Consider the following 26,342-nt stretch of genomic DNA (forward strand, 5'->3'; position numbering starts at 1 on the left):
GCACAGCCTTCCCGCTGTGAAGGACATGCATAAAGAAAGGTGCCAGTAACATCACAAAGGATCCCAGCCACTCTGCTCATGGACAGCTTGTCCCACTCCCATCAGGGATGAGGCTACTTAGCATCCACACCAGGACCACCAGACTCAGAAACAAATACTTTCCCAAAGTAGTAAGGCAGATCAACACCTCCACCCACTAACCTGCCCCTTCACAAACCCCAGCACCACTACTTTATTATTTCCTCTCAACCACCTTGAGTACAGTCACTCCTGTGTCTAGTGTCACTTTATAGACATACAATTGATCAATTTATATAAGCTATCTTATGTATTTGTTGTGTCTTTTTAAATTATTGTGTACTTTATTTTATTTTGTTGTTTTTTTGTGTATTGCATCAGATCTGGAGTAGCAATTATTTCATTCTCTATTACACTTATGTACTGAAAATGACATGAAACAATCTTGAATCTTGACATTTTTACCCGGAGCACTGGAGGCTGAGGGGTGACATTGAGTTTTATGAAATTCTGAGGGGCATTGATAATGTAAATGGTCAAGATTTTTCCCCCTGGAATACGGAGGGAATAGGTTTAAGGTGAGAGGATAACCATTTAAGGGAACCTGAGTAGGAAGTTTTTCTCACAGAGGGTGGTGTATATGTGGAATGAGCTGCCAGAGGAGGGAGAGGAGACGGATATAATTACAGTGTTTAAAAGACACAGATGGGTTCATGGATAGGGATGATTTGGAGTAATATTGGCCAAATGCAGGCAAATAGGGTTAGCTCAGGAAGCAATGGTGGGTATGGACCAGATGGGCCGAACAGCCTGTCTCCGAGCTCTATGACTCTATGACCTGCTCCCATGGGACAGGAGGAGAAATGTGATACATGACAGTGCAGAAAAGCAACTATCCTTTCAGCTCTCAAAAGAAAGCAGTTTATCAGTCCATCTTTCAGTAGTCTGGCAGATGGTAGGAGACGAAGGTCAGGAGGTGGTCTGCTGGAGAGTAATTATCTCTAATGCAGGCTGAGCATTGTGCAGTACTTCCAACCTCCCTGCATGACTACACCTGATCGGGTAACTGAGCTGTCCCGTGACAGCGTGCTGACAGAAGCCAGCTCTGAGCTCGGCACAGCAGCCGGCAGCCGGACAAATGGTTCACCATCGCACACCGGGATGGTTCCTCACCCGTGCCTGCTCGCCGCGAAGGACGGGGACCTAGAAACGCTGAAGAACCTGGACGCCCGCGGCCGACTGAACGGGAACATCGAGGATCACCTGGGCGCCTCCCCGGTCCATCACGCCGCCAGGGCCGGCCGACTGGACTGCTTGAAGTTCCTCATCACCCAGGCGAAGTTGTCAGCGAACAAGAGGGCCAAGAATGGAGCAACTCCCACCCACGACGCTGCTGCCACCGGGAACTTAGAGGCTCTGCAGTGGCTGACCAGTGCTGGTGGCTGTGATATTCAGGTAGGTGAGAGTCAGCCATGCCACACAAGTTACAGCTTCTTATTGCACAGTGACGTGGGAGTCTCAGCTTGGCTGATGTCACAGGAGGCAAAGCGACACTCGGTAGTTTAACACGGCAACAAAAGATGGTCAATTGCAGGAGCTAAGAGACGAGCTGTAAACTGAAGTCAGAAGCTCTAAAGTACTGAGTATAAAATGTACTGAGTAATCCAGGAAGAAAACATATATAATGGGAGTTATACAGGGACTGTACATTTTCATGCAGAAAGAAAACACAAACTTTATACCTTTCTTAAATATAATTAAGAAACTGTATTTCTTTAACATATAATGTTTACAGGGCCAGTATACTGATTGGGACTATATAGTGACACCATGTTATATGCAGGAAATCAAATATTAATGATAGATTACATACATGTGTTGTACAGGCGCAGTAGGAATATATATGAGGTAAATATGCACATTACAAGCAGACTTGTACGGGACTAAACGACATTCGGGAGGTACATAGGGGAAATGAAATATATGCAGGTAACACAAAGAAGCTGTGTCTGCTACAGGTAGTAGATAAGAATAGTAAAATGTAGACTTGACAATGTACAGTACACAGATAACAAAGGTGTACAATATCTTCGCAAGGTGTAGAAGAGACTATACATTACAGATTAGAGGTATGCAAAAGTACACCACACATGCTTTTGTATATATAGTATATTAAATAGTACATTTTTCAGTTTATGCAATATATCATTTTAGGAGCTACTGTATACAAGGACAAATTGCATGCATGGATCATGTAGGAGTTAACAGTCCAGGTCTACCTGAAGACATACTTACACTAAAGAGCAGAGTCTTTGATAATTCAAGACTTATGAGTTGAATTGACTTTATTACTTACATCCTTCATATACCTGAGGAGTAAAAATATTTACACTACGTCTCTGTCTAAATGTGCAATCTACAATTATAGTAATTTATAATAAATATTACGTACAACAGGATAGACAATATAACAGAAACACAGTTGAGTCACTATGAATTAATCAGTCTAATGGTCTGGTGGAAGAAATGGTCCTGGAGCCTGTTGGTCCTGGCTTTTATGCTACGGTCCCATTTCTCAGATGGTAGCAGCTGGAACAGTTTGTGATTGGGGATGACTCGGGTCTCCAATGATCCTTTGGTCCCTTTTTACACACCTGTCTTTGTAAGTGTCCTGAATAGTGGGAAGTTCACATCTACAGATGCACTGGGCTGTCTGCACCACTCTCTGCAGAGTCCTGCGATTGAGGGAAGTACAGTTCCCATACCAGGCAGTGATGCAGCCGGTCAGGATCATCTCAATTGTGCCCCTATAGAAAGAATTTGAGGGCCCCATACCAAACTTCCTCAACCGTCTGAAGTGAAAGAGGTGCTGTTATGCCTTTTTCACCACACAGCTGGTGTGTACAGACCACCTGAGGTCATTGGTGATGTTTATGCCGAGAAACTTACTCTCTCAAACTTCACCCTCTCAACCAAGATCTATTGATGTCTATAGGGGTTAGCCCATCTCCATCCTCCTGTAGTCCACAACCAGCTCCTTTGATTATACAACATTGTGTCAGAGAGATGACTTCTTCCATGTAGGCCACCTCATTATTGTTTGAGAGAAGGCCAATCAACATAGTGTTGTCAGCAAATTTAATTAGCTGATTGGAGCTCTGGGTGGTGACACAGTGATGGTATACAGAGAGTAAAGGAGGGGGCTTAGTACACAGCCCTGGGGAGCACCTGTGTTGAGAGTCACAGGGGCAGAGGTGAGGGAGCCCACTCTTACCACCTGCCAGCAATCTGACTTGAAGTCCAGGATCCAGCTGCACAAGGCAGGGTAAAGGCCAAGGTCTCTGAGCTTCTTGTTGAACCTGGAGGGAATTATGGTGTTGAATGCTGAACTGTCGTCCAAGGACAACATTCTCACATAAGCATCCCACTTCTTTCAGGTGTGTAAGGATGGTGTGTAGAGCTGTGGCTATTGCATTGTCTGTTGATTGGTTGTGTTGGTAGGTGAATTGTAGGGGTCCAGTGTGGATGGCAGCATGCTGCAGATGTCATCCTTGACCATCTCAAGGCATTTTCTTTTTTTTTGTAATTTTTTTTTTATTGAAGTTCATCAAACAAACGTTTCCATAAGATGTATTTCAGACATTGTACCTATATATCATATAATCATATATATCACAAATCTCCACAAAGTATATATCTGAGGTACACACTTATAGAAAAGAGTGAAAAGAAAAAAACAAGCAAAAGGTAAGAACTATGTACAAGTAGGGAGTGATCTTTTTTTTTACAACAGATTCATTGATTTGTGAGAATAAAATCAGGCATATGAGGTATTATGTAGTTAAGCCATTTTTCCCAGTATGAATCAAATTGTTCCAAATTGGATAAAATTCTTTTACGTTTGATTGGATTTAATAGCCCATTGACATTAAAAGAAATGAATTTTACCTTGTCCTTAGCCATCTGTATTTATCTGTCAATGTATCATTGAAATTAGAATAAAACTTAATCTATCTACTCCCTGAACAAATAAGAACCAAGAAACGCAAATAATAACAAAAATGGCAATGAACGTGTGATTCCAAGGTTGAGGTCTCTAGTAAATGACCCTGTGTTGAGCTAGAGGAAATGTCTAGCTGTGGGGGATAACCCCTCCTATTTGTGAGTTGAGGGCCCCCATTGCAGTATTCATAATAGTCAGTGAACAAATCCATTACACAGAAAAGATTTCCCTGTGTACTCCTCATATATATATATACATATTTATATATACACACACACATATATTACATACATATATATATATATATTCTCATTTTGTTGAGGAAAAAGGAGTAAGTGAGCGAATAAAGAATAACAACTAAGTAATAAAATAATAATACCATATTCAACAACTTTACAGCACTGTTTTAAGCTAGGAAATGTTTTGAAAGTTGTTTGAATTGAGTATATCTCAGCCACTGTTTATAATTTATTTTCATTGTTATTTTATTATTGACAAACATTGTGGAATAGGTCATTCTGGCCCTTCAAACCGTGCTGCTCAGAAACTCCCGACTTAACCCCAGCCTAATCATGGGGTAATCTATAGTGACCAATTAACCTACCAACCGATGCGTGCTTGGAGCGTGGAGAAAACCGGAGCACTCGGGAGTATGTCCAAACTCCTCACAGGCAGCTGCGAAAATTGAACCCTGGTCGCTGGAACTGTAAAGTGTTGAGCTAACCACTATGCCACCCTGCCACCCCAAATTGAAGGTTATGGCACAGAACGAGGGTACTTGGTCCACCGTATTCATTCTCAGCAGAAGTATGCTTAATAATCTTGAGCTGTAACGTGCTGCATTGCATGACCCGTTGCTTCATGACTCAGTGCTAATATCTTATTTGTCCTTTTCAATGCCCCAGTACCTTTCTTATATAATCATAACCACAGCAGTGCACAATACTTCAGGTAGGCCTGGACAATGCTTAGTGAAAAATTCCTGCAACACACAATGCTGAAAGCATGAACACCCTACCCCAGCTACCTACTCCCCCCGTCCCCCAACCTGGCTTCATCTATGACCCACCAGCTCATTCTCCACCCTTCCCCCTACTCTCAGCCCAAAACACTGATCATTTTCCTCCGCAGAAGCTGCCTGACCCACTGAGTTCCTCCAGTATTCTGTGTATGCTGGTGAATTCTATTTAGAAATATTATAAGGAACATGTTAGATCTCAAATGCTGCCTTCCTCTGATAATTTCTGACATAATCCATTTACACCTTCTAACATGTCTAGCATTGTCTCAAGAGCTTCACTAGTGTCTAATACAAAGGAGCCCCAATGAGCTACTCTCTCAGCAAGATAGGTTATTGCTACTTAGAATGGTAGGACGTTTGTGGATGTGTGCTTTCCCTCATGCAGGACGTAGGAAACTGGGTGACAGTCAGGAAGGGGAATGGGGTTAAGAGCCAGTGCAGAGTACCCCTGTGGCAACAACAGGATGCTGTTGGGTCGGCGATGATCCAACAGAGGAAAATTACAGCGGTCAGCTCTCTGGCACGGGGTCTGACTCTGCAGCTCGGAAGGAAAGGGGGAAGAAGAGGCAAGCTGTGTTGACAGGGGATTTGTAAGTTAGGGGAACAGAAAGGAGGTTCCGTGGGTGAGATTGAGATTCCCAGATGGAATTTTGCTCCCAGTTGCCAGAGTCTGGGACATCTCAGACTGGGTCCTTAACATTCTTAAGTGGGAGGATGAACAGCCAGAGGTCCAGGTCCGTGTATGTACCAATGACACGGGTAGGAAGTTCTGCAAAGTGAGTTGGGTGCTAAGTTAAAGGGCAGGACCTCCAGAGTTGTGATCTCAGGACTGCTACCCATCCTACATGCCAGTGAGGCCAGAAACAGGAAGATTATACGTTAATATGTGGCTATGGTGTAGGAGGGAGGGCGTAAGAACTTTGGATCGTTGGTCTCTCTTCCAGGGAAGCTGGGACCTGTATGGAAGGGACAGTTTGCACCGGAACTGGAGGGGGATCCTAGCAGGAATGTTTGTTAACGGTGGGGTTTAAACTAGAGTTGCAGGGAGATGGGAGCCAGAGTGCCAGCATAGATAGTGGAGAGGTTGAGGAGGCAGATGTAGGTATGACCTTAGACAAAGTTAGGAGTCAAAAGGTTGAGCATGGTGCAACTAGTGACCCGAGCTGTCAATGCAGGAAGTATCTTAGGGAAGACAGAAGAGCTCAGGGCATGGATCAACACCTGGAATTATGACATGGTAGCCGTTAGTGAGACTTGGTTTCAGGAGGGGCAGGACTGGCAGCTCAATATTCTGGGGTTCTTTTGCTTTAGGCACAACAGAGTCGGTTGAATTAAAGTGGGAGGAGTGATGTTACCAGTCAGGGAAAATGTCATGACAGTGCTTCGTCAGGACAGACTGGAGGACTCATCTAGTGAGGTGTTATGCATGGAAGTGAGAAATCAGGTATGAACTAGTTAATGGGGCTGTATGACAGACCGCCTAACAGTCTGAGGGATTTAGAGGAACAAATTTGCAGAGAGATTACAGGCTGTTACAAGAAACATAAGGTTGTTTAGTAAGCAGTTTTAACTTTACACATATTAACTGAGACTTCCATACTGTAAAAGGACTAGAATTTGTCAAATGTGTTCAGGAAAGTTTCCTTAATCAGTATTTAGAAATCCCAATGAGAGATTGTGCAATACTTAATCTGCCATTAAGGAGTGAGACAGGGCAGGTGACAGAATTTGTGTGGGGGAACACTTTGCATATAGTGATCACAATGCCTTTAGTTTCACAGTAAATATGGAAAAAGGTAGGTTGGGTCCATGGGCTGAGATTCTAAATTGGAAAAAGGCCAAGTATCAGAAAGGATCTGTCAAGTGTGGATTGGGACAGGCTGTTTTCTGGCAAAAGTGTACTCGGTAAGTGGGAGACCTTCAAAAATAAAGTTTTTCGAGTCCAAAGCTTGTTTGTTCCCGTCAGAATGAAAGGCAAAGGTAACAGGTGTAGGGAACCTTGATTTTCAAGAGATATTGAGGCCTTGGTTGAGGAAAAAAAGGTGCACAGCAGCTTTAGGTAGGTAGGAACAAATGAGGTGCTTATGGAGTGTAAGAAATGCAAGAGAACGCTTGAGAAAGAAATCAAGAAGGCTAAAAGAAGGCATGAGGTTGCCCTAGAAGACAAGATGAAGGAGAATGCTAGGGGACTACAGATATTTCAAGATCAAAAAAGCCTGCAAGGAAGAAAATTGGTTTTCAAGAAGATCAGAATGGGAATCCATGTGAAGAGTCAAGAGATGGGGGAGGTCTTAAATATTTTTTACACCTGTATTTACTCAGGAGATAGACACAGGGTCTACAGAAGTGAGGCAAAGCAGCATCAACTTCATGGACCCGAAACAGATTACAGAGGAGGAAGTGTTTGCTGTCTTGAAGCCAATTAGGGTGGATAAATCCCCAAGGCCTGATAAGGTGTTCCTTTGAGCCCTGCAGGAGGCAAGTGTAGAAATTGTCAGGGCTCCCACAGAGATAATTAAATTATCTTTACTGACAGATGAGGTACCAGAGGATTGGAAGATAGCCATGTTGTTCCACTGTTCTCAAAAGGTTATAAAGATAAACCAGGAAATTATAGGGTGCTGAGCCTGACATCAGTAGTGGGAAAGTTACTGGTAGATATTCTGAGGGTCTGGATATACAAATATTTGAACAGACATGGACTGATTAAGGGTAGTCAACATGGCTTTGTGCATGGTGTGCCATGTCTAACCAATCTTATTGAGTTTTTTGAGGAAGTTACCAGGAAAGTGGATGAAGGCAAGGCAGTGGATGTTGACTACATGGATTTCAGCAAGGCATTTGACAAGGTCCCGCGTGGGAGGTTGGTCAAGAAGGTTCAGCTGCTTGGCATTCAAGATGAGGTAGTAAGTTGGATTAAACATTGGCTTTGTGGGAGAAGCCAGGGGGTGGTGGTAGATGGTTCCCTCTCTGACTGGAGGTCTGTGACCAGAGGAGTGCAGCAGGGATTGTTGATTGTCATCTGTATTAATGATCTGGATGATAATGTGGTTAAATGGATCAGCAAGTTTGTGGATGACACCATGATTAGGTGTGTTGTGGACAGCGAGGAAGGGCCAACCAGAATAGGTGAACAGTAGGGCACTGAGGAGTTCGGAAGAACAAAGGAATCTGGGAATACAGGTCCATAAATCATTGAAAATGGCATCACAAATAGAAAGGGTAGAAGATTGAGGGGAGATTTGATAGAGCTACATAAAATTATGAGGAGTATAGATAGGGACAATGCAAGTAGGCTTTTCCCACTGGGACTACAATCAGAGGTCATGGGTTAAGGGTGAAAGATGAAAAGATTAAGGGGAAGATGAAGAAAAACTTCTTCACTCAGAGGATCATGAGAGTGTTGAACTAGCTTCGGGTAGAAGTGGTGCAGGCGAGCTTGACTTCAAAGTTTAAGAGTCCATTTCCCAACCCCCATTCTCACCACATTCTACAGAGGTTATATTGAGAGCATCCTGAGCAGCTGCATCACTGCCTGGTTTGGGAATTGCACCATCTCGGATCACTAGACCATGCAGCGGATAGTGAGGTCAGCTGAGAAGATCATCGGGGTCTCTCTTCCCGCTATTACAGACATTTAAACCACACACTCCACCCGCAAAGCTAACAGTATTGTGAAGGACCCCACGCACCCCTCACACAAACTCTTCTCCCTCCTACCATCTGGCAAAAGGTACCAAAGCATTTGGGCTGTTACGACCAGACTGTGCAACAGTTTCTTCCCCCAAGCTATCAGACTCCTCAATATTCAGAGTCTAGACTGACATCTACATCATTTATTATTATAGTATATTGAATTTTGTCCTCTACTGTGCCTATTGTCTTGTTTATTAATTATTGTACTGCCCTGCACTGTTTCATGCACTTTATGCAGTCCTGTGCAGATCTGTAGTCTACTGTAGTTTTTGTGTTTTTTTACGTAGCACCATGGTCCTGGAGGAGCGTTGTTTCATTTTTACTGTGTACTGTATCAGCAGTTTATCGTCGAAATGACGTAAACAGCAATATGACCTGACTTGACTTGAGAAGTTTGGATAAGTACATGGAAAGCAGGGATATGGCCCTGGTGCAGGCCAATGGGAAGTAGGCAGGTTAAATGGTTTGGTACAGACTAGATGGGCTGAAGGGCCTGTTTCTGAGCTGTACTTTTCTAAGACTCTATGATTTTTTTTATCATTGGTGAGGTTGCTCTGCTGTAGAGAGGGAGAATGGTGCTCAGGTTTTCTGCACTTTGGACCTGGACTTGGACTGTGTTCCTTTTTAAGACTTTTTGGTTTTTAGTATTCTGTGTTTTTCACCTGATCTTTCCTGCTTTTTCAATTGGGTGGCTGGTAGGGGGGGCAGAGTTTGATGTTCCTGTTCTGTTTTGTGCTGGGAGGAGGGATTTGGGGTGGATGATCGTGCTGCCTTTCTTGCTTTCACGCCTATCTGAAAAAGAAGAACTTCTGAGTTGTATATTTTGATAATAACTGAACCTTTGAAACTCTACGTGCTAGTTTGCTGTTCCTTTGCAACACTTTTGCACATAACTTAAAAAGACCGGCTCCTTTCTTTTTCCCTTGTGCTTTTTATTTTAAAATTTCTGTCACATTTCCTTTCTTAATATTTGGTAGACCAGTGGTCCCCAACCACTGGGCCGCAAAGCATGTGCTACTGTGCTGCGAAGAAATGATATGATTTGGCGATATGAAATGATATGAGTCAGCTGCACCTTTCCTCATTCCCTGTCATGCCCACTGTTGAACTTGAACACACGCAAAGTCATCAGTCGCCTAAACGTAGTGATACCCTCGCGCCAGGGATCACTGGTTGGCCTCGGGTAACTGGCCACCTTGTGCGGCCAGCGAGAAGTGCCATTGCTACTGGCCTGGAGCACGGACAGATGGGCACTGCCTCTAAACCTGTTTCACACACCGAATGTTCATGGGGAACCCGGTGCTTAAATATTCGCAGACGACTTAATTGGGGCTCAGGGTTTCGTAAGTAGCAGGGCAGCTACCTCGCTGCGATCTACTGAAAGTCATCCCAAACTTTTGTCAGCCGATAGATCCTATCTACCTGCAGGGGAGGGGGCATGCAGGCATGCACCCTGTCACACTCCTTGCTCTGTCGGCCAATCTCTCCAAACTGCTACCGCTGCGGCCCTGTGAGACACTTGGCCCTGACCTTGTCCTCTCACCCCTCCCACGACCAGCCGCACCTGGCCAAGGCGTCTGGCGGCAGGCGGGTGGGAGGCTGGAGTTTGGGCCTGGAGGTTGTCTAATGAGGCAATGAAGCACTCAAAAATGCTTCAGTACCTTGAGTCCAAGCACCCTGCACTTCAAGACGAACCCGTTGAGTATTTTGTGTGGAAAAAACATGAGCAAGTGGGACAGAGCAAGTGCTGATAGCCACAAAAGCTAAATTGCGGAATAGACTGGACCTAAGGAACCCCCTTTAAGTATCGCTGTATTCTGATCATGATTAACAATCCCCACCCCCCCCCCCCCCATCAGCCGGTCCGCAAGAATATTGTCAATATTAAACCGGGCCGCGGTGCAGAAAAGGTTGGTGACCTCTGCTGTAGACGATACCTATTCGTGGACATTTTAAAGAAAATATATCCAAAACACAGGTCATGGATTTCACTGGTATATTATATATGGTTCCTGTTAAACTGCACAATCCATGCACACATTTTGTCATTGTATACAGTAGCTCCTGAAATGCTATTGATTGAGGTTAACCAAATCTATTCTGAGAACCCTGAAGAGCTAGCAGACACGAGATTTACCTGCAAACAAGTGATCAGTTGTTCTATTCGTTCAACTATGTCCCTTTTATTTTGTAAAAGATCTACAGCAAAATATTTCATGTTTAGGTCCGGGATGACCATGGTGCAAATGTTCTGCACCTAGCGGCTCGCTTTAGCCGGTCAGAAGTGGTGCTGTGGCTGCTGCGGGCAGGCTGCGATCCCATGTTGGAGACGGACAGTGGGGCAGTGCCAGCACACTATGCGGCCGCTAAGGGAGACTTTGCAAGCTTGAAAATGCTTATCACACAGGCCCCAAGGTAAGCGCCATGCAGAGGCGACAAGTAAGTAAAACAAAATGTTGATAAACTGTATCTGGCAGGTTTTAAAAGGGAATGAAAGCATGTTTGATTCACAATCTATCCTGAACTTGTGAACTTCCCCAAGATTTAGATATATAGGGAAAAAAAAACACCAGGGCTCCTGCAGCTGATTACTGATCGGCCACTGAGGGACAACTGCTTTCCAAGAATCACTTAGAACTGTCTCACCAAAGAATGGGGGTTAATAGAAAGTTGACTGAAATTTATTCCATAACCAACATGACTAAAACAGATGACCCCATTGCTGCTTGTGGAGCTGGCTGCCTTAGCTCCATCACAGCTTTATTTTACTTTGCTGTGGATCAGGAGGAGCTGGTGCGTGTACTAGACAGGTATCCAGGAGGCATTTGGCAAGCAACCGTGGCAGGGGTTGATGACAAAATAGTTGATAGTATAAGAAGTAATAAATTGGTGTAAATAGAAGTTTTCCTGGCTAACAGGGAAGAGAGAATGGGCATAAATAGGTCCTTTCCTGGTTTGCACAATGGAACAAAGGATTGCTGCTGACACCTCAACTTTGTGAAGATGACGTAAGTGCCAGATGAAGAGACTGAGTTACTAAATGTGCTGATGAAGAGGCCATAAGGAGGTGACAAAAGGCTGGACACAGATAAATGAGTGAGCAAAGACCAGGCACATGGACTATAATGTGGGAAAATGTGGAAATGTCCATCTTGGCAGGCAAAATAATCTACGTCATGTAAGGGATGAGAGAATGCAGAGCTGTGGGATGAGATACAAAAGCTTGAGAGGACCTACCAGAAGACTCAAGAACAGCTTGCATCCCCTTACTATCCGCACTGTTGATCTGACTTCTAGCATGCTAAAAGGTGAATTCTTCAACTCTGATTTTCAAGTTTGCCTCATTGAGACTCTCGCAATTTACTTGCCTACCCGTGGCGCACTTTTTCCGTGACTGCAACACTCTGTCCTGCATTCTGCTCTCCTTTTCACTACCTCTTTGGACAAGTACAGAATCATCTGTCCAGTTCATATTCAGCCAAAGGCTTTTTACTGTATCTCAGTATATATGAAAATAATAAAGCATTATCAATAAACCAATATCAAATGAAAAAGGCTAGCACAGAGGCTCTGTGAGTAATTAGAAATGCTAGTTAAAAAGTTATTGTTTATTGCTAGAGAACAGGCTGCAAAAGCAGGGAGGTTTGCTTCTATTATATGGAGTATGACAAACATCTCGAGAATTGGTCTCCTTATTTAAGGGATGGTGTAATCTTTACTCAAATTCATTTGCCCCATCATTGAAATGTTCCCACAGCCTATGGACTCACTTTCAAGGACTCTTCACCTCATGTTCTTGATACTTATGGCTTACTTATTTATTGTTAATGTTCCTTTCTTTTTGTATTTGCACAGTTTGATGCCTTTTGCACAGTGGTTGAACACCAAAGTTGGTGCAGTCTTTCATTGATTCAGTTATGGTTTTTATTCTACTAGGGATTTACTGAGTATGCCTGCAAGCTAATGAATCTCAGAGTTGTTAATGGTGATATATATGTACTTTGATAATAAATTTACCTTGAACTTTGAACTTCAAATGTGTTGGATGCATCAAAGGAGGTTTACAAGATTGATACCTGGGATGGATGGGTTGCCATAAGAAGAACTAGCTTAGTGACTCTAGGAGTTTAGAAAGTGAGAGAGGACCTCATTTAAATACATTAAATCCTGATGGACTTTGGCAGGATGAAGGTAGAGAGGATGTTTCCTCTTGTGGTGGTAAATGAATAGCTTGTTTTGGGTGGAGGTGAGGCATTATTTTCTCTGGGGATTGTGAATGTTTGAAACTGTCTCTCTCAAAGTGCAAAGGATGCAGAATCTTTGAATATTTTAAGGCCAAGGTAGGTTCTTGATATGTGAGGGGCTGTGGAAAACCAGTAGAATGGCTTGAGACATTCTGAGGTCATAAGATTGATAGTTTTTTTCATAGTGGTTTACATGGAGCAAGGTTCTTCTTTTATCATGGGAGAACCTTTGGCAGAAAGATAGCTACGGTTCAAGAAAATAGCTCACCACACCTTACTAAGGACAATTAACGCTGGGCAAAAAATCTTGCTGATAGTGATGCCCAAATTCTAAAAGAATGAAGGTATGCAACACATTCAAAATGCTGGAGGAACTCAGCAGGCCAAGCAGCATCAATGGAAAAAGGGTATAGTTGATGTTTCGGACCAAAACCCTTCATCAGGACTGGAAAAAAGAGATGAGAACTCAGCGTAAGAAGTGTGGAAGAAGTACAAGGTGGCAGGTGATAGGTGAATGTGGGAGAGGGGGAGGGGTGGAGTAAAGAGCTGGGAAGTTGATCAGTGAAAGAAGTAATGGGCTGGAGATGGGGAATCTGATAGGGGAGGACAGGAGGCCAAGGAAGAAAGGGAAGGGGGAGGAGAACCAGAAGGAGGGAATGGGCAGGTCCATGAAGAAGAAAGCGGCTATCCTTCCTTCACCATCAACACTGCCCTCACCCGCATCTCTTCCATTTCACACATGTCTGCCTTCGCCCACTCCACCCGCCACCTCACCAGGGATAGGGTTCCTCTTGTCCTTACCTACCACCCCACCAGCCTCCACATCCATCACATAACTCTCCACCATCTTCAACGGGATCCCACCACCAAGCACATCTTCCTCTCCTCCCCACTTTCTGTTTTCTGCAGGGATCGCTCCCTACGTGACTCCCTTGTCCATTCGTCCCTCCCCACAGATGTCCCTCCTGGCATTTATCCTTGCAAGCAGAACAAGTGCCATACTTGCCTCTACACCTCCTCCCTCACTACCACTCAGGACCCCAAACAGTCCTTCCAGGTGAGGGGACACTTTTCATGTGAGTCTGTTCGGGTCACCTACAATATCCGGTGCTCTCAGTGCGGTCTTCTGTACGTTGGTGAGAACCGACGTAGATTGGGAGACCGGTTCGCCAAGCACCTACACTCCATTCGCCAGGAAAAAACAGGATCTCCCGGTGGTCACCCATTTCAATTCCACTTCCCATTCTCGTTCCATCATATCAGTCTATGGCCTACTCTACCGTCGCGATGAAGCCACACTCAGGGTGCAGGAGCAACATCTGGGTAGCCTCCAACCTGATGGCATGCACATTGATTTCTCAAACTTCCGATAATGCCCCCCCCCCTCACCATTCCCCATTCCCATCTCCCACTCTGACTTTATCTCCTTACTTGCCCATCACCACCCTCTGGTTCTCCTCTCCCCTTTTCCTTCCTTCCACGGCCTTCTGTCCTCTCCTATCCGATCCCCCCTTCTCTTTCACCAATTGATTTCCCAGCTCTTTACTGCACCTCTCCCCCTCTCCCAGTTTCAACAAACACCTACTACCTTGTACTTCTTCCTCCTCTCCCCCCACCTTCCTAGTCTGACTTATCATCTCTTTTTCCAGTCCTGACAAAGGGTCTTGGCCCAAACGTTGAATGTTTACTCATTTCCATAGTTGCTGCCTGGCTTGCTTAGTTCCTCCAGCGTTTTGTGTGTGTTGCATTCAGTTACCAGTGTCCTTACCTGCTATTGTGCTGTGCAGCCTGACACCTGTTTAGTTAATTGCCTATGCACGGAACATCTGTGGCCTTTCAAAGAGCTAATCTTCACTCTTGAGTGCAGTCTGTTTAGGGACTAATCAATGCTTCATAGCTAATGCAGCATTTTCCCTTACAACACTTACTGATGTCTCTCAGCTCTTTTTTACCTTTTCCCTGTGTGACAGTTTACGATGACACTGTTTTCAAGGCACAGAAACATCATTCACTCCTCAACTATTGAGCAGCAACCATTCAAACTACTTTGAAATGCTCTTTTGGTAAACACTGGAATGTTGCCAGAGTTCTTACAGGATTAGTGAGCCTACCGCTAACATTTTCTTAAACCTTTTAGCAGCCTTTGGCTCTGGGTGCCGTGCGGTTTTTTTTGGAAGCTGGAACAACTTGACAGTTCTGAAACGTCAGCTGTTTATTCATTTCCATAGATGCTGCCTGACCTGCTGAGTATATTTGTTTGAGTGTTAATTTCCAGCATTTGTAGAATCTCTTGTGGGTACGACTTGTTGGAAGCAGTTGAAGGTTCCTCAGTGGGTTGCTTCTGGAATTTGCTCTGCTCATCTTCCCCCTTCCATTTCAGTCCCGAAGAAGGGTCTCAGCCCAAGACATTGACTGTCATTCCCGCCTCCAGCATTTTGTGTGTGTGCTTTGGATTTCGGGCATCTGCAGACTTTTTTGTGTTTATCATTGGGATGAACTTGACAGGATAAGCATTAAGGAGAGTGAAGTCCTTTATCAGGCACTGGGCTGGATCATTCAATAGAAGTTCCCATTATTGCCCAACAATGATGCCCAACGTACAGTAGGAAATCCCTGAGGTGTTTGTTTTAGCAGAGTCCAGTTAACATAGATTGTCCTGCTGCCAATATCAGCCACATCACTTAACAATTGCTGTGCATGTTACTTCCTATCCTAATGAGTATATGAGTAAGCTATTTAACAACAATGAATGTTAGAGCTAGGTTTGTCCAGTCCAGACCCAGTGCCACTTGCTTACATACTGGAAAATAAGATGAGTAGTCAGAGTAAGAACGTGGAGAGAGGGGAGGAAGAAATACAAGGTGGTAGTTGATAGGTGAAACCAGGATAGGTAAAGAGCTGGGAAGTTGATTGATGAAAGAGGTAAAGGGCTGGAGGAGGGGGGATCTGATAAGAGAGGACAGAAGATCATGGGAGAAGGGGAAGGAGGAGGAGTACCAGAGGGAAGTGATGGGGAGAGAAACAGGAATGGGGTATAGTGAAGGGGGGGGGTCAACTACTGGAAGTGCAGGAAATCCATGTTCGTGCCATAAAGTTGGAGGTAGAATTGAAACATAGAAACATAGAAAACCTACAGCACAATACAGGCCATTCGGCCCACAAAGTTGTGCTGAACATTACTAGAATATACTAGGCTTACCCATTGTCCTTTATTTTTCTAAGCTCCATGTACCAAATTGAAATGGGTGGCTGCCAGGAAATCCCACTTTTTCTGGCAGATGGAGTAAAGGTACTCGATGAAGTGGTCTTCCACTCTAAATCGAGTCTCACCAATATTCAGAAGATCACACCGGGAGCATCAGATGCAGTAGATAACCCTAACAGACTTAGTGGTGAAGTGTTACTCACCTGGAAGTGCTGTTTGGGGCCCTGAATGGTAGTGAGGGAGAAGGCGTGGCACTGGTTCCACTTGCTAGGGTAAGTGTTGGGAGGGAGATCAGTGAGGAGGGATGAGTGGACAAGGGAGTCATGTAAGGAGTGATCACTGGGGTAAGCAGCAAGATGGGGGAGGGAAAGAAGTGCTTGGTGGTGGAATCCCACTGGAGATGGCGGAAGTTACAAAGTGTTGGACGCAAAGGCTGGTGGGGTGGTAGGTGAGGACAAGAGGAACCCTATCCTTGGTGTGGTTGCAGGAGGATGGGGTGAGGGCAGACCTGTGTGAAATGGAAGAGATGTGGGTGAAGGCAGTGTTGATGGCAGAGGAAGGAAGGCCCGTTTCTTTGAAGAAGGAGGACATCTCATTAGTGAGGTTTGGATTAGTACAGAGACAGTAGAGAGCAGGGCATTTGGAAGGAGTGAGGGGTAGTAGACTTGAGATGGTTGATGCCTTGTTGGCAATTAGCAATAAAAAGATCCAGAGCAGGCAGACCAGAGCAGGGTGTCCAGGAAGAAGAGGAGAGTTGAAGATGGGAGAAGGGCTCATCGGTACGGGGTGGAGAGTCCTTGCCAAAGAAGTAGGCATGGAGATGAAGATCTCAGCGTCATGGCGGGCATGGAACTCACTGAGGTGTGAACACAGGAGGACAAAGTTGAGGCCCTAAGTGAGGAGGAGGAGGAGAGGAAGAAGTGCCAGGTGGTAGGTGATAGTTAACTCTGATGTTATCTCTACTTTCACTAGATCATGCTTCAAGGCAGCCTTTAGATTGCAAATGAGATGTAACAATCTTTCTGCATTGTCACAATGCCTGGCATTCCCCAAGGCATTGTGAGTTTTGTAGACTATAATTAAAAACTATCAAAGTCAAGGGGAAAATTGTGCGTGTTTTGCCTGTGTTGACTCCTTGAAGGACCTTTTTAAATTAAACCCCCTTCTCTGCTCTTTTCCCTCAGTGCTGCAAATTTTACATCTATAATGATTTGTCCAACTGCCTATTACAAGTTACTGTTGAACCTTCTTCCAGCTGAAGATTTTCAGATTATATCCATTTGCTATAATCTAGTTTTATACCCCCTCTGGTTCTTTCACATGTGCATGTTTGCACCTTCTGTTTACTGACCCCAGTTTTTAGAAATGGTTTCTCCCAAGCTACGATATTGACCCAGTCCATCATTTCACACAGTTCCTTCAAATCTTACCAATCTTATCAGACCTAAGAGTAGGCAATCTTGCTTTTCTTGACTTTCCACATGTATGAATTTTTCATTCCTAGGTAGCCACCATTCTGAAATATCTCCTGAGCATCCTTTCTGGAGCCGATATAGACATATAGTTCATTACTGGGACTCTGTAAGTAACTCCTTTCCTGATATTCCAGGGAATGCCAAGCATGCCAAACAGTACGTGATTCCAAAATTCTTCCTATGGTGAAGAACTGTTCTTCGTCGGCAAACCTGGGTGGCGGCAGGACTGATGATGGTGGGGCTAACGGACTGGCGTTCACAGAGTTTAATTTGGAAATGTGGGAAGTGGGATTAATCTTGAGGGTCTTGGGGACCTGCAAGGAGGCCAGCAGGTTTACATTCTGGAAGGGTCCAATGAACTAGGGTGCCAATTTCCTTCGCTCCACTCAGAGAGTCAGATCCTGAGTTGACAGACAGACCTTTTGCCCAGGCTGCAAAACTGGTCCCTCTGTTCTCTTGTGGTTGCCCTTTACTTCAGCCTTCTGGGTAGAAGCTGACAAAAGTCTCCTTTGTCCTAGTCCATCTCTCCTTGCAGTGTCAGACAAGGTCTTTGGCCACAGAAACCCAAGCCTTGGCCTCCTGCTCAGGGAAGAGTGGCGGAGAATACCCAGATTACCATTTGAAAGGAGACATCCCGTGCGCCGAATGACGCAAAGTGTTGTGTGTGACCTCTGTCCACATCAAATGGTTGTACCAGTTATACAGTCTTTCAGAGCCCAGGCATCATAGGGTTTGTGCTAAATCATGAATCACCCGCTCTGTCTGGCCATTGGACTGCGAGAGAAACCCAGAAGAACGACACACTATTGTCCCAATCAGTTTACAGAATGGCCTTCAAAAATGTGACCCAAATTGCAGACCACGACCCGACACAATGTCCTTCAGAACTTGTTGATCCTGAAGACCTGGTGCAGGACAATTTTGGCCGTCTCTGCCGCCGATGCTAGCCAGTCCAAGGCAATGGATTTGCAAGCCTTTGAAAATGATCCACAATTACCATGATCACGGTCTTCCCCGTGGAAGGAGGAGGATCCATGACAAAGCCCATGGAGGTGTGAGCCCATGGTCTTTCTAAAACAGGCTGAGGGTGAGAGGCTGTCTGCGGGCTCCTTGTTCCAGGCACACACCTCACATGCCAACATACACTGAGAGACCTCCCTTGCCATTCCAGGCCGCCAATATTTTCTCTTAATGAACTGTCAATCCCTGGGTAAGATGTTAATCTCGATCCATATCCTCATTGAAGAACTTGAGACCAGACAGGTCTAGGAACGGACAGCCGACCCAACGGATCAAACTGAGGAATCTCCCCTGGCACCTGGGGAGCTTCAAACGAGTGTGTCAATTCCCCAATGAATATCCGCTATCACCTTGGCTTGGGGCAAAATGGTGGTAGGCTGATCTCCTCGTTTGGGTTCATCAAGGAGATGGGACAAGGCATCAGGGTTCTGGTTCTTAACTCCTGGTCGATAGGTCAGGATGGAATTAAAATAGTTAAAGAAAAGAGACCAGCTGACCTCCCTGGAATTCAGTCTCTTGGCCTCCTGGATATAAGCCAGGTTCTTGTGGTCTGTTCACATGATAAAAGAGTTCTTGGTTCCCTCAAGCCACTGATGCCTGTCCTCCAGAGCCAATTAGACCCCAAGCGGCTCTCTATTTCTGAAGTTGTAGTTCACATCTGCCGGGGATAGTCACCCGGAAAAGGATGCAGTTTATTGTCCGAAGGTGTCCATTGAGACAGCATTGCAGCCACTCCGACGTCCGAGGCGTCCACCTCCACGATGAAGTCTGGGTTAAGTGCAACCAAAATGGGATCTGCCGTGACAGGCTGGCCAATGCGTGGTGGCCCAGGCCAGGGCTCTCCCAGTCAGGACAGACTTCGAGTTCGAACACTAATGAACACTCAGTGAGGAAGCCACGGCAAGAGCCTGGGTCATGGCCGAGTCTCCCCGGCGTGGGAAGATGGACCGGCTCTGCCGGGCGACTGACAGCCTCACCCGAGCGGCCTTGGCCTCCTCCCTGCTATAGTTGGCCCACGGTGGCCTGGATGTCACGTACCTCCAGGCTCTGTTTTGAAACTGTAGCTGGACAAGATGTCACTGCAGCTGGACAAGAGGCTCCGATACCCCGCAGGGTCTATGTTAGGGTCAATCGTATTGTGATGAAGACCTAGGTGAGGGTGGTTAGCACCCAAGTGCTGGAGAATCTGAGACCAGAATTGAGACACAATACAAGGCAGGGTTCCAAACTAGATGCTAACCTAGAATCCAAAACTGAGCTGACGACTATGCACTAAACCTCAGTTCTCTTTAACTATTAAATCCTGGTGCCAAAACATTGCTGCCAATCAGCAGGCAGCCTGAATCTTTAAAGTGGCAGTGCCAGTATCCATATTCTGGAGGGTTAGAGTGTCTAAACCCCTGAAGCTGGTGCAGTTGGTTGGGTGCGTGTCGTAACAAACAGGAGCTGACATTGAGCTACGTGAAGAGGGCTGAACAAAGGTTGGCCCAAGGGTTAGGTACTAAGGAGGATTTTGAATGAAGAAAGAGAGTTAGCGAAATGAAGATGATAACATAGCTGGGGCAGTTACAGATCCTTTCTTACTCCCGTTATCTGATACACTGCATTTGTTGCTGGGTTGAATTCCCAGTTCACATAAATCTTTAAGTAGCTCAGCTCATGAGGCGACCCAACACAGAATATGGGGTAGTGCTGCTAAACCCATTAGTTCCTGGGGATAAGTGTCACACTCTTCAGCTTTGCAGACAATCAAATGCTCCAATTGTTTTGGTTTTTGTCTTTTCAGAGCAGGTGCTTTAAGTTTACACCTTCGTTACTTACACCACACACACACGTTTCACCCATCCGTTCCCACCACCCCTGCCATCCCCAGATACCCTTTGTAATTTACACCACGCACATGCACCACCCATCCGTTCCCACCACCCCTGCCATCCCCAGATACCCTTTGTAATTTACACCACGCACATGCACCACCCATCTGTTCCCACCACCCCTGCCATCCCCAGATACCCTTTGTAATTTACACCATGCACACGCACCACCCATCCGTTCCCACCACCCCTGCCATCCCCAGATACCCTTTGTAATTTTCACCACGCACACACACCACCCATCCGTTCCCACCACCCCTGCCATCCCCAGTGCTCCAGGTACTTTTGCTGTCTGAGTGACGTAACAGAGATCAGAGAAAAATGGGTCTCGAAAACAAACAATGGCAAGTTCCTCTCATTTGTTGAGGGAGCTGAATTGCTCCTGAGGCCCACAGGAAATTCAGGTTTCTTTGCTCACTGGTTTATTCAAGGATATTGAAGGAACCCACCTAGATGACTTAAAAAATCTCACCTTGTACAATGGTTAAGCATAGGCACTTTTGACCTGTATTATTCAATTCTGTGATTATACATCACAATCATTTTCTTCATCAATCTAATAAGCAATTAATTTTGAAATTCTGTCCCTGGGCTGTAGCTGATCGTAACAAAATATCTTTTTGGTACAGCCAATCAAAATTACCCTCTTTCAGTTACTACTTGCTCTTAACAAGCTTGCTGGCATTCTTAACTTAATTTTCTTTGATAGCTATTTGTGTTCCCAAAGCTATCAGCTCTTTATGTGTCCATGTTCATTGCTTTAGAACTGTGGTGAACTACATATAACTGTCTGGACACCCCCCCCCCCCCCTCCCATGCTGACTGCTCTTGTGGCTCCTCCCACAAACCGTGGCTCCTCCCACGGACCATGGCTCCTCCCACGGACCCCGGTATAAAGGCCATTGGTGCCTGAGCCCGGCCCTCAGTCTCCAGGATGTAGCATGGTGGTCAATTACTGCTTGTTCTTTCTTCCAGTCAATAAAAGCCGATATCTCGCCTCCCGTCTCAGAGAGTTATTGATGGTGCATCAAGAACAGAGGTTTTTAACCTGGGGTCCACAGAACTTCAATTCCAGGGGTCCGGGATCTTGGATGGGAAAAAAACTTACAACTTTATATTTTCTAACCTCTAACTGAAATTTCCATCAATGATGAATGTAGGCAACATACCACAGTGGTATTAGCATTTGCAAACATGAGGAGATCTGCAGATGCTGGAAATTCAAGCAGCACACACAAAATGCTGGTGGAATGCAGCAGGCTAGGCAGCGACTGTAGGAAGAAGTACAGTTGATGTTTCGGGCCAAGACCCTTTGTCAGGATTCTCCGAAAGAAAAGTTAGTAAGAGATTTGAAATTGGGAGGGGGAGGGGGAAATCCAAAATGATAGGAGAAGACCGGAGGGGTGGGGTGAAGCTAAGAGCTAGAAAGGTGATTGGCAAAAGTGATACAGAGCTGGAGAAGGGAAAGGATCATGGGACGGGAGGCCTCGGGAGAAAGAAAGGGGGAGGGGAGCACCAGAGGGAGATGGAACATTGATTTCTCTAACTTCTGTTAATGCCCCTCCTCCCCTTCTTACCCCATCCTTTAACTATTTATTTATTTATTTATTTGTCTATCTATCTATTTATCTATTCCCCCCCTTTTTCCTCTCTCTGCCCCTCTCACAATCACTGCTTGACTGTTCTCCATCTCCTTGCCTGTTCCCCACAGTTTAATGTTCTTATTCAAATTGAGCAACAATAGCCTTCACACTGATGTCTTTAAAAAGTGAAACTTAATTTTAACTTGCCGATATTTTAAACATATAGACTTGTTATTTAATGTGTTAATACAAAAACATACATTACTATGTCACAAATTTGTTTTTTAAATATTTTGATAACTGTTTTTCAATATAGTTGTCTTTTTATAATCCTGGGTATTTTATTTTATATATTTAAACGTATTATTCTGAGAAGGAGTCAATAGGTTTCACTGGACTGACAAAGGGGTTCACAGTATAAAGAAGGTTAAGAACCCCTGCTTTAGAACATGGAACATTTAGGAATATTCAACCATCTTAAAAGGGATAGAGTTCCTCTTGTCTTGATCTAGCTACCTTATATGCCTCCGTAACCAATGCATCATTCTCTGTAACTTCTGCCACCTTCAATGAGATCATATTACCAAAGAAAATTTTACCATTTCCCCTCCCAAATCTCCGCCTTCCACATGGATCGCTCCCTCCGTAATCCCCTTACCCCTTCGTCCCTCCCCACTAATCTCCCTCCTGGCAGATAACCCTGCAAGTGAGTGAATTGCTGCCCCAGACAGTCTATCCAGGTGAGGCAACACTTCGCCTGTGAATCTGATGGGGTCATCTATTGCAGCTGGTACCCCTGATGTCGCCTCCTCCACATTGCTGAGACCTGCTGTAAATTGAGGGACTGCTTTGATGAGCACCTCCACTTCACCTGCCAAAAGCAGAATTCCCAGCAGCCAACCATTTTAATTCCAATCCCCAGTTCCATGCTGGTCTATTGCCTCCTCCCCTGCCATATTGAGGCCACTCTCAGGATGGAGGAGCAACACCTCAAATTCCATCTAGGTAGCCTCCAACGTGATGGCATGAACTTTGATTTCACCTTCCAGTAAATTTGTTCCTTCCCCCTCCCTCTTCTTTTCCCCAATCTGGCCTCTGACCTCTTCTCCTCAACTGCCTGTCACCTCCCACTGGTGCCCCTTCTTCCCTTTCCCCCATGGTCCACCCTCCTCTCCAATCAGAGTCCTCTTTTCCAGCTCTGTACCTTTCCCACCCACCTGGCTTCACCTATCACCTTCGGGCCAGTCCTGCTTCCCCTCCCCCCATCTTTTTAATTCGGGTGTCTTCTCCCTCTTTTCCAATCCTAAAGAAGGATCTTGGCCTGAAACATCAACTGTTTATTCATTTCTGTAGATGCTGCATGACCTTCTGAGTTCCTCCAGTTTATATCTCTTGGAACAAGCCTGTTGTCCCTTTTGTCTTAGAAAACATTCCAGTGGGAGATCCATTTGGTGTCAGTGAGTCAAATAAGTCTATTAGTCAGATTGACAAGGGACTGTAGATGCTGGAATCTGGAGCAATATGCAATTAACTGGAGGAATTCAGCAACTTGGGTAGCTTCACTTGGAGAAAAGAGATTGTTGAAGTTTTGGGTCAAAATCCTGCATCAAGATTGAGAATGGAGCTTAAAAAAAGAGTGGGTTATGGATATCCCAAGGTAATTTCTATAGTAAGGACATGTTCAACACAGCTTTGTGGGCCGAAGGGCCTGCACTGTGCTGTAGGTTTTCCAAGTTTCTATGTTTCTCCGCAAGATGCCTAGTGCAGAGAGGAGAAGGCAAGTGGCAAGTACAGATTCTGGTATGATTGCTGGACTGAGGACAGGCGCAGGATGGCGATGGAGTTGACAGGTAGGGGATGAGACTGGTGATGGAGTTGACAGGTATACAGTGTGACAGGTAGGGGATGAGACTGGAGTGGAGTTGACAGGTAAACAGTGTGACAGGTAGGGGCTGAGACTGGAGTGGAGTTGACAGGTAAACAGTGTGACAGGTAGTGGATGTGACCGGAGTGGAGTAGACAGGTATACAGTGTGACAGGTAGGGGATGTGACCGGTGATGGAGTAGACAGGTATACAGTGTGACAGGTAGGGGATGTGACCCGTGATGGAGTTGACAGGTATACAGTGTGACAGGTAGGGGATGAGACTGGAGTGGAGTTGACAGGTATACAGTGTGACAGGTAGTGGATGTGACCGGTGATGGAGTAGACAGGTATACAGTGTGACAGGTAGGGGATGTGACCGGTGATGGAGTTGACAGGTATACAGTGTGACAGGTAGGGGATGTGACCGGTGATGGAGTTGACAGGTAAACAGTGTGACAGGTAGTGGATGTGACCGGAGTGGAGTAGACAGGTATACAGTGTGACAGGTAGGGGATGTGACCAGTGATGGAGTAGACAGGTGTAACCCTTACCCAACAGGCTGGTATATGTCTAGGGGAAAAAGGGGATCCAGCCACTCACCAACCCACCTCCCGTACACGCAGGTGCTGTGAGAATCGAGTTTACGCCTCGAGCCCGCCAACAGTATCAAATCCACAACAAATACCGTTATGAAATACACTTTAAAGAGTTTACTAAAATTAAAAAGAGTAGTAAGCAATACAATATATATACACAAGGAAAAAAAACAAAAGGCGCCACTTATCAAAGTTCAGTCTGTTTAGTGCACTCGTTGGAGCTCAATCAACGAACCAATCGACCCATCCGGCCGTCGCACCTGGGACCACCCCGGTGGTCTTACGAGCAGTCCAGCACACGTCCACCTTCTTCAGTGTCTTCCTCGGCCTCCCCCAAAAAACCCGCGAAAACCCCTCCCCCAAGTTCCCAGCATCACAAGACACAATGACATTCCCCATTGATTAACAAATGAATACAATTACCATATCAGCCATTCTAAAGTGAAACAACGGCTAGAGAAACACTTATCCGACAAAGAAACATTCCTACTTGTAACAAACCAAAGAGGCCATTTTGAGTAACATACCCAGGACATTGTACATTCTCTCCCCACCAGCAAATGTCATGCCCTCATGGCATTACTAGAGGTCACCAAAGCTTCTTGCAACACACAAAACCCACCCCAGGTGCAGAAGGCAATGACATAACTACCCAGAGCAGTAGAAATCACACTCGGTTCTCCCGGTACCACATATGTCAACCGCTCCGGGAGGCGCCTAATCCTCTGAGATCTCCATACCCCTTCTGCCCCACTGGGCTCCCTCGTCACCTGCGAACCCACTGTCTCGGACACCCCAGGTCTACCTGACAGACCCGCACCCCCTTCCTCACAGGGGTCCTCCCTCACTCGAGATCTCTCCGGCTCACGCTCAGATTCCACCCTCTCTCCCACCAATGTAGGCTGCCTCTCCATCTGACCCTCAAGACCTTCCCTCTTCTCACCCAATTCAGTATGAGAAGGGCCAGGAGCCTCCTCTCCTGGTACTGGAGCACCAGCGAATGGGAACAGGACCCACTCCTCTGAGTTGTCCTCCTCTGAATCGGTAGCCATTCCCGAGTGAGGGACCCGTCCCCGCTCTTCAGCAGCGGGCTCTTCCCGTTCTCCGCTCCCTCGCAGAGTCCTTGTACTGGGCGTAACCTCCCACTCGGGCTCCTTATCCACCTGCACCGCTTGACCCAGTGGCAGCAGGTGATTCCTATGGAGTACCTTGATAGGCCCTTTTCCATCCTCGGGTTTCACCCAGTAAACTGGCAGGTTCGGCATCTGGGTCTCTATTACATAGGGGCTGGCCGCCCATCGATCTGCCAACTTGTGCTTACCAGGGAGTCCCAAATTCCGTAAAAGGACCCGGTCGCCCGGTAATAATTGTACAAACTTCACCTTTCGATCATACCGCATCTTATTCCGCTGATTTTGTTTGGTAGCCGCCGCCTCGGCCAACTCGTACACCCGCTGTAACTCCCTCTTCATGTCGGACACGTACTTTAGATGGGACTTCCCGGGAAATTCACCCACTCCACCTCCAAAACACACGTCAATGGGCAACCTCGCTTCCCGCCCGAACATCAGATAATAGGGCGAATACCCTGTAGCATCATTGCGAGTACAATTGTAACAGTGAACCAATTGTCCAATATGACGACTCCACCTGCTTTTCTGCCCAATCTCCAGCGTCCCGAGCATATCCAACAGGGTCCTGTTGAATCTCTCTGGCTGAGGATCTCCCTGTGGGTGGTAA

The 26,342-nt window shown here is 45.7% G+C and overlaps 1 protein-coding gene across 1 annotated transcript in view; it reads left to right on the forward strand.

The window, feature by feature from the left end:
• The first annotated feature begins 1,179 nt into the window (after positions 1-1,179).
• The window catches only part of LOC132403691 (espin-like protein), a 187,399-nt gene continuing 162,236 nt past the window's right edge, over positions 1,180-26,342 (forward strand). The window contains exons 1-2 of the mRNA XM_059987271.1: positions 1,180-1,473; positions 10,963-11,153. Of these exons, the coding sequence (XP_059843254.1) occupies positions 1,180-1,473; positions 10,963-11,153 (485 nt within the window). The remainder of the gene's footprint in view (positions 1,474-10,962; positions 11,154-26,342) is intronic.

The sequence above is a fragment of the Hypanus sabinus genome, chromosome 2, assembly GCF_030144855.1.
Source record: "Hypanus sabinus isolate sHypSab1 chromosome 2, sHypSab1.hap1, whole genome shotgun sequence".
NCBI lineage: Eukaryota > Metazoa > Chordata > Chondrichthyes > Myliobatiformes > Dasyatidae > Hypanus > Hypanus sabinus.